The 12,788-nt window shown below is 67.7% G+C and overlaps 4 protein-coding genes across 4 annotated transcripts in view; 1 reads left to right on the top strand and 3 right to left on the bottom strand.

The window, feature by feature from the left end:
• Positions 1 to 222: 222 nt before the first annotated feature.
• On the bottom strand, positions 223 to 1,350 carry EMIHUDRAFT_356726 (hypothetical protein). Its single transcript, XM_005766456.1, has one exon. The coding sequence runs from the start codon at positions 572 to 574 to the stop codon at positions 404 to 406; it is 171 nt and encodes a 56-aa protein (XP_005766513.1). The 5' UTR covers positions 575 to 1,350; the 3' UTR covers positions 223 to 403.
• A 580-nt stretch (positions 1,351 to 1,930) lies between these two features.
• EMIHUDRAFT_103556 (hypothetical protein) lies at positions 1,931 to 5,363 on the bottom strand (the record flags this gene model as incomplete). Its single annotated transcript, XM_005766455.1, has 11 exons — positions 1,931 to 2,052; positions 2,149 to 2,572; positions 2,746 to 2,817; positions 3,015 to 3,092; positions 3,259 to 3,324; positions 3,450 to 3,599; positions 4,175 to 4,306; positions 4,457 to 4,537; positions 4,756 to 4,945; positions 5,031 to 5,207; positions 5,320 to 5,363. 11 exons carry the CDS (start codon positions 5,361 to 5,363, stop codon positions 1,931 to 1,933), a joined length of 1,536 nt encoding a protein of 511 aa, XP_005766512.1.
• Positions 5,364 to 6,632: 1,269 nt separating this feature from the next.
• EMIHUDRAFT_103555 (hypothetical protein) lies at positions 6,633 to 8,950 on the top strand (the record flags this gene model as incomplete). Its single annotated transcript, XM_005766454.1, has 7 exons — positions 6,633 to 6,725; positions 7,443 to 7,519; positions 7,592 to 7,675; positions 7,964 to 8,010; positions 8,133 to 8,194; positions 8,647 to 8,655; positions 8,846 to 8,950. The coding sequence occupies 7 exons, from the start codon at positions 6,633 to 6,635 to the stop codon at positions 8,948 to 8,950; spliced, it is 477 nt and encodes a 158-aa protein (XP_005766511.1).
• Positions 8,951 to 9,965: 1,015 nt separating this feature from the next.
• The window catches only part of EMIHUDRAFT_521922 (hypothetical protein), a gene marked incomplete at both ends in the record, with an annotated part of 6,335 nt that continues 3,512 nt past the window's right edge, over positions 9,966 to 12,788 (bottom strand). The window contains 6 exons of the mRNA XM_005766542.1: positions 9,966 to 10,979; positions 11,288 to 11,455; positions 11,532 to 11,720; positions 11,873 to 11,926; positions 12,123 to 12,179; positions 12,584 to 12,729. Of these exons, the coding sequence (XP_005766599.1) occupies positions 9,966 to 10,979; positions 11,288 to 11,455; positions 11,532 to 11,720; positions 11,873 to 11,926; positions 12,123 to 12,179; positions 12,584 to 12,729 (1,628 nt within the window). The remainder of the gene's footprint in view (positions 10,980 to 11,287; positions 11,456 to 11,531; positions 11,721 to 11,872; positions 11,927 to 12,122; positions 12,180 to 12,583; positions 12,730 to 12,788) is intronic.

The following is a 12,788-nucleotide window of genomic DNA, read 5'->3' as shown; positions in this document are numbered from 1 at the left end:
AGTATAGACTGACTGAGGCCGACCGACGGGGCCGTTGAAGGGGAGGGTAGGCATGTTGTGCTCGAGATCGTCCAGCCGCACTTGCGCTCTGTGTGGCCAATGGAGAGGCGTGAGAGACTAAAAATCTAAGGCTCTATATGTGTGTATGTGCAGCTTGTTTCCGAGGGACGCTTTTTCTCAGTTTCCTGTTATTCACAGAGAGAGAGAGCTCTCTCTCTCTCTCTGTTATTCACACAACCTCTCTTGTGAGAAAAGAAAACGCGGGTGGTCAACCCACCTACGAGCGGCGTGCCACGCCAGGCTCGACACCGCGACGCTACCCACACCCGAACAACAACAGCTCCGCAACTCTCGACGCGATGCACCGGGAGTCGCAAGCCTCAGCTTACGGTCGCGGCGAATGCTAGCTGTCTTCGCTGGGCGTGCCATGGCGCCGGCCGGCCCACATCGTGCCGAAGCCGCAAAACGAGTGCCTGCTCATCGTGCTGTCAATCGTGACCGCTTCGCACCTACGTTGCTGCCACAGAAGCGCGCCGGTGCCGCTTCCATTGGCGAGCAAATGATCAAAGCACATCGCGCGAGCTGCGCTCGCAGCCACGCCGGCGCAGCGTGAAAGCTCTCGTCGCCAATCCCAGTGCGAAGGCAGCCACCGCAGCCCACAAGGCTGGCGCCGAGGCCAGCAGCGCGTCGCCACCCCCGACCCGATCACGCCGCGGCGGCGACGCCGCCTTTGCACCGACGCGGCTGCCTTGCTGACGCCGTACCAACCTGCAGGGTGACGAGCCGCTCGCGGAGCCCAGTGCCGGTTGGTGCTGCTGTTGTAGGCCGGCGTGTCGCCGCGAGGAGCACGCCGCTGCCGGGCGGCGGCGAGCTTCGAGATCGGCAGGGCGACATGCGGCCCGCTGCGGGCGGCGGCAGCACGTGGCGGACGTACCTTTACGCCGCCGCCCGCACACAGCCAGGCTCACGAGCTGCCGCCAGAGGCTGCGCCGCACATTGAGAGCCGCCGCAGCTCCGCGTACTCGTCAGTTCGGCCCTCGCGGGCGGGCTAGACGCGTCCTTCCTCCGGCCGGGCGCTCGAGCTCGAGCAGATCCGGGCCCACGAGGCGGGAACGACCGTCCTCGTGGGCGAGGTCGAGTCTGCTGGCCGGCGGTGGGCGCGAGAGGCTGTGAGATGCGGAGAGCGGCTGCTGGCGGGTGGGGTGGTCGGTGGCCGGTCGTGTGGAGGCGCGGTCGTGGCGGGCGACAAGCCGGCAGAGAGGCGACCCGTGCACAGCGTGTGGGTCTGTCGCCGTGTGGCGTGTGCGGCTGTGGCGGATGGGTGCGTGGCTGGTGTGTGGGCGGGCCGTGCATCCTTCGGCCTCGCTCCTAGTAAAAAGGCGCACAGTCGACCGAGTCTATTTCAGCGCAGTACTAGAGGCGTCCCAACCCCACAATATAGTATCGTACAAAGGACACGGCCAAAGGCCTGACTCTCTGCAGCACACAGAGCACACCACCGGCTCAACAGTCAGCTGCACAGCCCGTGCGCAGCGAGGAGGAGCAACACAAGTGCGCCCAGGCCTCGGATCGCACGTCCCCCGCACGCCCCGCCCCACACCCCTCCCGCAGACGTGGTTCGGAGGCGCGGGCGGCGAGTCGTACACGCAGACAACGAAGGCCTCAGCATCTCGCCGCTCCCCCGCCCCTCGCCGAGCCAAGCGCAAGGGCTCGCTCTGGCCTGCTCTCTCTCTCTCGACTCTCTCTCGCCTCGACGCCGCAGCCGCACCTCGAGATGTGCCGCCGCCGCGGCTGAGCGCTCGAGGCAGCTCGCGTCGCCGCCCCCGCCGAGCCGCCATACACCTCCGCTCACTCCGTCGCGCGGCCGCGCCGCAGCCATGCCGCCCGCCCGCCGCCGCCGCTCTGCTGCTGGCCAGAGACGCTGGCGCGCTCACTCCGCCTCGTTGAGCTTGCGGCGCTTGACCTGGCCGACGGCCAAGGTGTCCTTGGTCGCGAGCCCGCCCTCCGCCCGGCAGCGCTTGAGGTGCGCGGCAAGCTCCTTCTCGTTGAGGCCTGCGAGCGAGCAAGGGTGAGGGGCGTGAGAGAGTGGAGGGTGGGTGGTGGCGAGCGTGGCGTGAGAGGGGAAGTGGGGAGGGGCGAGCAGCGCACTCTTGCCGCGGCAGGCGTACGACACCCAGCCGCAAACGCAGGCGGAGCCGATCACGCAGTGGCCGTCCGCCTCGGCCTTTGTCTTCTGCCCCTCGCCGCAGGTCGGGCAGTGGAAGGGCCAGATGCCGGTGTGCTTGGGCTCGTGCGCCTTGTAGGTCGACGGGAACTTGAAGCTCTCGCCGCAGCCATCCCAGAGGCAGCGCTTGTTGTCGTGCTCGACGCCGTGCGTCGCCGCGCACGCCCACGCCGCGTCGGCCGTGTCGTGCAGGGAGTCGCAGCTCGGGCAAACGAAGCCCTTGCGAGGCGGGTCGCCGATGGAGTGGAGCGCCTCGTGCGTCCGCACGTGGTGGAGGTTGATGGTGCCGTTGCCGCGGAGGACGCACTTCACCCACGGCTTCGCGCAGCCGTCGAAGAGGCACTTGACCTGCGGCCAGGCGGCGAGGGGGGGCGTGGGCCTGCGCTGGAGACGAGGCGACCGGCACGAGGCTCGGTGCGCTCCGCGGCGTGCGCTGCGGGGCGGGGCGGGGCCCTCTGCGCAGGCGGCGAGTGAGGGCGGCGGCTACTCTACTACGGCGGCGCCTCGTTGCCGTTGCGGACCTCGCGGCGCGGCTCGAGCCCGGGGTGGGCGCGCTCGATGTGCTCGAAGATCCCCTCCGCCGTATCGCGGAACTGAAGGCGGGGAGGGAGGCGGCGGTGGAGGGAGAGGGGCGCGCGCAGAGGCGGCGGGGTGAGGAGGCGGCGAGGGGGTGAGGCGGAGTGAGGGTTGGCGGCGGCGAGGGCGGAGGCGTGGGTTAGGGTGGAGAGGGGGGAGGAGGCCAGAGGGCGGAGGCAAGACTCGCCTCGTCGCAGTCGGGGTTGATGCACACGAAGCCGCGGCCGCCGGGGGTGATGCTCGCCCTGGCGCCGCGGGTCGAGACCCGCTTCTTCTTGCGCTCGCCGCCCGCCTGCGGACGTGGCGGTGGGAACAGGCGGCGGTCGACGCTCGGGGCGGGTCGGATAGGGCGGCGCGGAGCATCGCCGGACGAGCCACAGGCAGCCGTCGCGAGAGCACCCCCCCCGGGCCAACCCGCCTCCGCCGGCGAGTGTGGGGTGCAGAGGCGCGCGGGGCACCTTGGCCTTGCCGCCGGTCGGCGCCTTTTTGGCCGCCTTCGCCTTGCGGGAGGGCTTGGCGGGCGCCTGCGCGACAGAGGGAAGGGGCAGTTGGTGCGGGCCACGAGAGCGACGCGCGCGGGCTCCCTGACCAGCAAGGCCGGACCTTCCCCCCCCCCCCCCCCTCTCCCCACTACTTAGCTGCCGCGCACCCGCGGCGCTCCGAGCGTCTCAAAGTCGAAGTCGGAGCCGTCGCCGTCGCTGTCGCTCCCCCCGTCGGAGACCTGTGCCACGCTCCCGCCCTCGTCCTCGTCCTCGTCCTCCTCCACCTCCTCGCCGTCCTCGCCAAGCATCGCCGGCGGCTGCGCAGAGGGAGGGGGGGGAGAGCAGCGCGTTCGTTAGAGGCGAGGGGGGCCGCGATGGGGCGGTCGCTAGAGGGGGCGGGAGGCGCCCGGGGGCGGTCGACCCTCCCGGCCACGGGTGGGGCGGCGGCGGCGGCAGGCGGCGGGGACGGCGTCGGCGGGTGGTGGCGGCGGCGGAGGTGTCGACGGTGGAGGTGTGTGGCGGGGCGGGGCCTGGCTTGCGCGCAGACAGGGGGGCAGCCCGACGGCGGCGGGGCGGGGAGGAGGTGGCGGTGGTGGTGGAGGCGGTGGAGGGGGAGGCGGTGGCGGCGGCGGCGGAGGCGACAGGCTGGGCGGTGGCGGACTGGGTGGCGGCGGCGGCGGCGGTGGCGACGGCGGCGGCGGCGATGGGGGTGGTGGGCTCGGGAGGCGTGGCGGCGGCGACGCGAACGTGTCACGGAGGCGGAGGCGTTGGAGGGGGAGGCGCGGTGGCAGAGGAGACGAGGGGCGGGCGGGGGGCGCGTCCAGGGCGCGGAGGGCGGCCGGGTGAGGGCGGGCGGTGCGTCGCGCGGCTCTGGGTGGGGGCGGCGGCGCACAAGGTAGTTGGGCTGGTTGTAGTCTGCCGACGCCTGGCGCGCCGAGGCGCGAGTCGGCGCCGAGCTGGTCGAGGGCTGCTCGCGGCGCTCGTTGGCCTTCTTCTCGGCCTCGCCGCGCTCGTTGCGGATGTCCTGGCAGAGCGGCGGGGAGGGCTAGTGAGAGCGTGATGTGGAGGAGGTGAGCGAGAGGAGGAGGCGAGTGCGTGTGCGAGGCGGGCAGAGGCGAGAGAGGGTGGCGGGGTGCGAGCGAGTCGGAACTGCTGCGTTCGAATTTGGGCGCACCAGCGCTTGCTCATCGGGAATCTTTGCAAGTTCGACCACTGCGCTGTCGGACTCGTGGTCGAAGGAGGCGGCGTCCCAGATCTGCGCACATGGTTCGCGATGGGGCGCTCTGAGCGGGGGCGTGCGCGGCTGGGGGAGGCGCACTCGCTGAGAGCGGGGGCGCGTGCGCGGCTGCGGGAGGCGCGGGCGAGGCGCGCCACGAGCTGGCCGCGCGGGTCCTCCAGGCAGACCGGTGACAGGCTTGCGAGGAGCGAGAGGCGGAAGGTGATGTCCCCGTCGCTTCCGGCAGGGGGGTTCACCTGCGCTGACGGGCAGGCCGTCAGGGGCGGGGCGCGGGCGAGTGCGGGCCTGGCGAGTGCGCGGCACGCCGGCTGGATCATCGACTCGGACAGGGCTTGCGCGAGCACGGAATGGCACATCGAAGCGGTCAGTCCGAGCTTCTGCTTGAAGCAGTCGAGGAGCGACTGGATCGGGTGGTCGTCGACGCTCCTGCGCGGGCGGCGCGGGGGGCGGAGCGAAGAGTTACTGAGCGGCGGGCGCGCGGGTGGAGCGGCGCGCGGCGCAAATTGCGCACGTGTCGACGAGCAGGTTTGATCCCTTGGCAAAGACGATGTCCGGGTGGTCGCGCAGGAGGACGCGGTACCGGAGCTCGCCGTCGAAGCGGTCGTCTGGCTTGAAGACGATGAAGCCGACCTCTCCGTTGAGGTCGTCGTGCTTTCGGAGGTCGGTGAGGATCACTTTTGTGCCGCGCCTGGGCGGAGCGCGGCCGCGGCGGTGAAGTGTGGCTTCGGCGGTGAGAGGCGCAGACGAGAGGAGCGCGGGCGGAAGAAGTGGAGCGTCTGGGAGGCATGGCTTGTACGCACCCGGCAGCGGCGAGGCCGCGCGCCGGCAGCGGCGAGGCGTCCATCGGGTCGAAGGACAGGTCGTCGAAGCGCGACGCGGGTTTTAATAATAATAATAAATAAATAAAATAAATAATAATAATAGAGTAATAATAGTAATAAATAATAGTAATAATAACAGTAATATTAATAGTAGTAGTAGAGTAATAAATAGTACTAATAGTAATAATAATAATAATAATAGTGAGAGTAATGGGAGTAATGAGAGTAATGGGAGTAATGAGAGTAATGGGAGTAATGAGAGTAATGGGAGTAATGGGAGTAATGAGAGTAATAATAGTGAATAGAGAAAGGGGGGGAGAGGGAAGAGGGAGGGAGGGAGCCCGAGTGGAGAGAGACGTGCTGCCGTGCTGCCGTGCAATGACTGGGTGGGTGCCCGGAGCCCGAGTGGGGAGAGAGGTGCTGCCGTGCTGCCGTGCAATGACTGGGTGGGTGCCCGGAGCCCGAGTGGAGAGAGAGGTGCTGCCGTGCTGCCGTGCAATGACTGGGTGGGTGCCCGGAGCCCGAGCGGAGAGAGACGTGCTGCCGTGCTGCCGTGCAATGACTGGGTGGGTGCCCGGAGCCCGAGTGGAGAGAGACGTGCTGCCGTGCTGCCGTGCAATGACTGGGTGGGTGCCGGAGCCCGAGTGGAGAGAGACGTGCTGCCGTGCTGTCGTGCCAAGGAGACTGGGTGGGTGCCCGGAGCCCCGAGTGGAGAGAGACGTGCTGCTGTGCTGTGTCGTGCCAAGGAGACTGTGGGTGGGTGCTAGGAGCCCCGAGTGGAGAGAGACGTGCTGCCGTGCTGTCGTGCCAAGTAGACTGGGTGGGTGCTAGGAGACCGAGTGGAGAGAGACGTGCTGCCGTGCTGTCGTGCCAGAGCTCGGTGCCGGACGGAGCCGAGTGGAGGTAGTTAGTTGCAGGTAGACGTGCTGCTGTGCTATCGTGCTCTTTGGCCTCGCCATAGCCGGAGATTTGAAAGAGACGTGCTGCCGTGCTGGCGAAACGAGCCGCGGAAAATCGAGCGCCCGCGCGGTCACCATCTACCTTCTTGGCAGACGGTGAACGAGCTAGCGCGGGGAGAGCGGCATTGTGCACGGAGCTAAGTGCATTGCCGTTCTTAGCGGAGTCGCTTAGGCGGCTCCGGTGGTGTGCCTGTGATTGTGCTAGCACGCGCCAGTTCGCACCTGTGTCGAGCCTGTCTGCTGTGAGAGAGAGTTGTGTTGTTTAAATTCTTGTGTTCGGCGTCTTAAATTCTTCTTTTCGGGTTTACAGATTCTTCTTTTAAGGCTGTTAGCATGGCTGCTGCGCCACCTTTATCCTGGGCGTCGCCGGCTGTCCTGCTGCTTCACCAGCCCTGCCGCCGCTCCGTAGCGCCGACAGCTATATCGGTGCACGGCCGCAGCGAGCTGTGCTCGGCGACCGCTGAGCACACTCGCGCTGCACGTCGCTGCAACGGCTGCACGCTCTCGAGACACGCTCGCCGGCCGCGCTACCCCCTCCGCCGCACCCGCCGCACCGCTATAACGGACTGCGTTTCGGCGCCGCCGTCTCGGGCTGCGGCTGCCGGCACGGCGCTCGACGCGTCGAAGCCGCTCGTCTCGCTGCAGGCGACGCTCCAGGCGTGCCGGGCATCATTCTTATTGGATCCACCCCAGCGGCCTCAGATCGTCGATTAACGCCTCCCCGTCCCTTCCCGCCGGTCCACTAGGCGGCGCTGCCGTGCACTGGCGCCAGCGAGCTCCATTTACATTCCGCACGCGCGATCGGCAGTCGAGTTACAACTCGCAGCTGTGCTGCGGGTTGTAATCACTCGAACCGTTGTTCGGCGATATCTCGGCGACCACTCGTCGACTCGCGCTCGGACGCGAGGTGCGTGCTCGCCTGCCCCCCCGGGAGGGGACACGGCCGCTTTTAGCGAGATCGGGTAAATCACCCTCATCGCCCGCCGCTCACGCCTCCCTCCCTCTCCCGCTGCCGCCGCATCCGGTCCTAGCCTGCGATACAATGAGACCTCACACCGGTTCTTCGACGCGAGCAAGCAGGCGCGCTCGCCCTCGCGCTGACCCCGCGCGCTGCCTCGCCACTGCCGCTGCTGCACCGCGCAGGCCTTTGCGGGCTTCCTGCAGCACTGCGTAAACCTCGTCTTTGGCGTCGCCTTTGCGGCGTCAGGCGCCGCCTCAGAGTGCCGGCCCCCCAGCCCTGCCCGTCGTTCCTTGGCCACGGGTGTGGCTGAGATGGCCCCGCACGCACGCAGGTGCGCGTGGTACCTCACCAACTTTGTCATCTCGGTCGTGTGTGGCGTGCTGCTGCTCAACCTCGCCATGGCGGGCTACAACCGGTCCGTGCCCTCACGCCGGCCAGCGCACCGACCAGCAGCACACACCCACCGGCGTGTGCGGCCCGTGGGTGCGACGGAGAAGAGAGGAGGGGCCGTGCGGCCTCGGGCGGCCCCGAAGCGCCGCTCGCGACGCCCGTTTCATTAGCGCACGCGCCTCGCTGGCACACACGCGCTCCTGGCTGCTGCTGGGGCGTGCTGGCTCCCATGCGGCCACCGCACCTGCCGGCTGCACGCCGTTGCGCCCCGCGGCGTCCCGGACCACCCCGTCCAGACCCCACCTCGTCACAGGTGCGTCGACCGGTTTGGCCTGCACCTCCTGCGATCTGGAGAGTACGGTGCGCCCCTTTAGATGGCGGACATGCACAGTGCCTCCTCCCTCACGCATGCCAGACCGCACGGCGGCAGCGCTCTCAGCCAGTGCAGCTCACGCACAACCGCTCGCCGCCGCCCCGGGCAGGCAAGCCGCCGAGCTGGAGGCCGTGGCTGATGCAGATGCTCGTGTGGGGCTTCTTGGCGTCGGTGCGAGGAGAGAGACACCTCCGAGACGCCTCCGAGACACCTCCTAGACACTTCCGAGACACCTCCGAGACGCCTCCTAGACACCTCCTAGACACCTCCGAGACGCTTCCGAGACACCTCCGAGACACTTCCCTGGCGTCGGTGCGAGGAGAGAGACACCTCCAGAGAGCGACACGCGCCCACCTTCGAGACGAGAGTCTCGCAGCCACTGCCAGTAGCGCGATGGGTGCCTCCGCCAGAGCGCTGTGTCGCCCGGCGCACAGAGACCCGGCCCCGCCCCGCCCCCGCCCCCGTCCGCCCCGTCCGCCCCTGCACCGCCCCTGCACCGCCCTCACCGCCACCCATCTCCGCCTGCCGTTCCGCCCGCCGAGCGCCTCCACCGGCCACGTCGCCTGTGCCGCCACCTGCTCCTGGGCACCCTCCCGACCCCGCCCTCCCAACCCCCTCCGCAGGCCGAGAAGGTCGCGACACGCGCTGGTCGTCCTCCTTGCGCCTCCGGCCGAGACGCGCCCCGCGAGGCTCCACCGCCTCTGCACATAGGTCGTGACCGCGGTCATCGTCATCCTGCCGCTGCATTCGGCGCCGGGCCTGCGGCGCGCGCGCTCCGTGAAGAGCCCGCCCCCCCCCTTCACACGTGCCTCTTGTGAACAGAGATTGGATGCCGTCGCGCAGCTAATAGAGGCGCCAGTCCACCACTACCCGAAGGCGGGGCTCTCTAGATACTTCATGCCCGCTTCCTCACCGCCGCCCTCGTGAGTCCACGGCCGTGTCGGGGCTGCAGCGGCGTTTCCGAATGCTTGTGCATTGCGTCCATTGACGCAACGCACGCCGAACTCCCGCCTCGCAGGTGGAGCTTTTGCTGGTGATGGTGTTCGCGCCGGTGGCCTCGCTCGAGAGTCACACAGCCTCGCCATCACTGCCGACGGCGCCGCCTGGAGCTGGGGCCTTGGAGGCGGGGGCGGCTTGGGACACGGCGACGAGCAGAGCCAGCTGCTGCCCAAGAAGATCGAGGCCTTTGCTGGCCAGCGCGTCGTCGCGCTGTGTCGGCTGGGGCGTGCGACGGTCTCGCCATCACTGCCAACGGAGCCGTCTTTACCTGGGGCGAGGGTGAGTGCGGCTGCCTAGGCCACGGAGAGGAGCTATCCAACCAGCTGCTGCCCATAAGATGGTCGAGGCGTGGGCGTTGGGTTCTTAGGCTGGGTTAGTAGGTACCGTACCGGGAGCCTCGTACGGCCACGCACGCCGCGTGAGAGGGCGGCTGGGCGATCTGGCGAGCGCGAGAGCGGACAGGCCGCTCAGACCTAGTGAGGGAGAGCGAGAGGAGTCCGGGGGATTTGGTAGCCTCAGCCATATTTTCTGTTGTGTGTTGAGATGCCGTCTGGGTTTTCTCGCGTCCAAACTGAAAAATTGGCCAAACACACTCTCAAAAATAATAGTGTTAAATCGTTGAAAAAATAGAGACACACGTGTGTTCAATTTCTTTCGTACCTTGTCAACTACTCGTATAGAGAGAGGCGCATGCGCAAAAAATGTAAACACAGAGAGCGGCGCGACGTCGCCAAGTAAGACACACTAAGGACTTGGCATAGAGTACAACGGAAGAGCCGCGCTCCCCCTCATTAGGAACACGTCCGCTCCGCCCCCCCCCCCCCCCCCAACGCCGAACGGCCTAAGGCTGCGACCCCCACGGCATTGGGAGGCGGCGGAAGAAGCAGCGCCTGCCGGGAGATAGGTCGAACCCTTCAGCCTTGGACCTCCCCAGCAGCGCAGCCTAGCCGGTGTTTTGCATGCCGGCGGCGACCCCCTGCACGGTGACGGTCATGGCGTCGTCCAGCGCGAGCCTCTCCGCGTCGCTCGGCTCCTTCTTGAGGCGCGCCATCACCTCGCCCTGGATGGCGTGCAGGGTGAGCAGGTACGGCTGCCGCAGGCCGAAGGACTGCTTGGCGAGCGGGTGGTTCTCGAGGAGGAGGGCGTGGCCCGCAACCTCCATGACGGCCGCCTTCGCCTGCGCGAGCGCCGACCGCAGCCCATCGCCGACCGCGCGGAGGTCCGGCGTGCAGAGGCGGCCGTCATAGTACTCGGAGACGGCGGGCTCCGCCTTGGAGAGCTCGAGCTCCATCAGGTCCACCAGGCCGCGGAAGAAGGGCCAGGTCGAGTACGCGTCACGCAGCTCGGCGAGCCCGCCTCCGGCGATACGCTCCGCGAGCGCCGCGCCGCACCCAAGCCACACGGGCAAGTGGAGCCGCGTCTGCGTCCAGGCAAACACCCACGGGATCGCGCGGAGCGTCTCGATACCGCCGGCAGCCTTGCGCTTCGCGGGCCGCGAGCCGAGGTTCATCGAGGCCAGCGCCGACGTCGGCGTGGCGGCGTGAAAGTAGCGCGAGAAGATGCCGTCTTCCGACTGGTAGACCTGCGCCTGAAAGGCCTTGGCAGACGCGTCGGCCAGCTGCTGCATCAGCTCGCGCTGCGCGTCGGTGGGGAGCTTTGGCGGCGAGATCGTGTGCTCGAGCACGGAGATGGCGTAGCTCTGGAAGGTGTGCACCGCGAGCTCGGTGGAGGCGAGGAAGGCCTGGATCTGCTCCCCCTGCACGGTTACGCGGTACGCGCCGGCAATCGAGCCGGCGGGTTGCGACAGCAGCGCCAAGTGGAGGGGGCCGCCTCCGCGGCCGATGGAGCCGCCGCGCCCGTGGAAGAAGTTGATGCGCACGCCGGCGGCGCGGCCCGCCTCCAGAATCTTCTCCATGGCGACGTGGAGCTCCCAGAGCGAGGCGAACTTGCCGGCGTCCTTGGACGGGCCACACAGGGTCAGGGTCAGGGTCAGGGTCAGGGTTAGGGTCAGGGTTAGGGTCAGGGTTAGGGTCAGGGTCAGGGTCAGGGTTAGGGTTAGGGTCAGGGTCAGGGTTAGGGTCAGGGTTAGGGTCAGGGTTAGGGTAAGGGTTAGGGTCAGGGTTAGGGTCAGGGTTAGGGTCAGGGTTAGGGTCAGGGTTAGGGTCAGGGTCAGGGTCAGGGTCAGGGTCAGGGCCAGGGTCAGGGTTAGGGTAAGGGTCAGTGTCAGGGCCAGGGTCAGGGCCAGGGCCAGGGTTAGGGTTCGACCTTGGACGAGTCAGAGTAGCCGAGCATCACCTCGTGGAAGCCTCCGATGGCGCCCTTGTAGGCGGCGACGGAGAAGAGGCGCGCGACGACGCGCGGCGCATTCTGCAGGTCCTCGCGCGTCTCGAAGAGCGGCGCGACGCGCATCGGCGACTTGACGCCGCTCTTGACCTATCGACAAGTCCTGGACATGTCCTGGGCGTGTCCTCGAGGTGTCCAGCAGCGGCGACCTGACGCGGCGCTCGACCTGCAGCAGCCGCACCGCGAGCACGTCGGACGCGCTGCGCGCCATCGAGATGCAGTAGGCGCCCAGGCACTCGGGCGGCAGCGTGGCGAGGAGGGCGAAGGTCGCCAACACCTCCTTCACCCGCTCGTCTGCCGCCAGCGTGCCTGCGAGAGGGAGTATCCGCGGGTCGGGCGGGGGGGCCCCTCCCTCCTAGATGATGATTCTAGTTCTTCCCTCCATAAGATAAGGCCACCTCGAGTGTGCATGGAGGTGGTCATTGAGAGGGGAGCTCTAGAGACTGAGGGAGTTGGAGGTTATTTTGTCTGTCTGCCTGCGTCCGGGATGAGCGGCCGAGGCGAGACCAGCTCCGCCGAGAGCCACGCAATCCGCGCCTCTTCGTCCCACTCGAGGTACCTAATGAGGAGACTGCGGGAGATGACAGGAGATTGGGGTAGAGTACAAGAGAGAGGCACGCCTGGCGGCACGAATGACCGCGGGCCATCTCCGGCCACCTCGGGCCATCTCCGGTCATCACGGGTCATCTCGGGTCATCACGGGTCACGTCGGGTGATCGATGTCGGGGTCTCTTGCGATGCTGGGCGAAGCGCACCGGCCGAGCCCGAGGGCGCGCGTGATTGCGTCGATCGCCTCGGAGTGCCGGTCGCTCTCCTGTGGCGAGAGATGGGGAGAGATGGGGAGAGATGGGGAGAGATGGGGAGAGATGGGGAGAGATGGGGAGAGATGGGGAGAGATGGGGAGAGATGGGGAGAGATGGGGAGGGATGGGGAGGGATGGGGAGAGATGGGGAGAGATGGGGAGAGATGGGGAGGGATGGGGAGAGATGGGGAGAGATGGGGAGAGATGGGGAGAGATGGGGAGAGATGGGGAGAGATGGGGAGAGATGGGGAGAGATGGGGAGAGATGGGGAGAGATGGGGAGAGATGGGGAGAGATGGGGAGAGATGGGGAGAGATGGGGAGAGATGGGGAGAGATGGGGAGAGATGGGGAGAGATGGGGAGAGATGGCGAGGTATGGCGAGGTATGGCGAGGTATGGCGAGAGTAGAGCGACGACTGCCTGGCGGATGTCCATCTTGGCGAGGCAGATGCCAAAGGTGCGCACGCGGCGGAGCAGGTCGAGGAGCGTGCCGTTGGCGAGGACGCGGTCGCCTGTGCACAACGCCCGGCTGTCAAAAGACGTTGCTCGCACCCGGTGGCCCGCTGGCGAGGGCGCAGTCGGCCGACGGTGACGAGGGAGCGGTACATGAGCTCAAGCGGCG

This window comes from Emiliania huxleyi (genome assembly GCF_000372725.1).
Source record: "Emiliania huxleyi CCMP1516 unplaced genomic scaffold EMIHUscaffold_51, whole genome shotgun sequence".
In the NCBI taxonomy this organism is placed as follows: Eukaryota; Haptophyta; order Isochrysidales; family Noelaerhabdaceae; genus Emiliania; species Emiliania huxleyi.
Note: the sequence above shows the minus strand (reverse complement) of the source record. Positions and strands in the feature narration are given on the sequence as shown.

Bases quoted from the DNA above. Each gene is read 5' to 3' on its own strand.
- EMIHUDRAFT_356726 (XM_005766456.1), bottom strand. From the start codon at position 574: ATGTGCTTTGATCATTTGCTCGCCAATGGAAGCGGCACCGGCGCGCTT.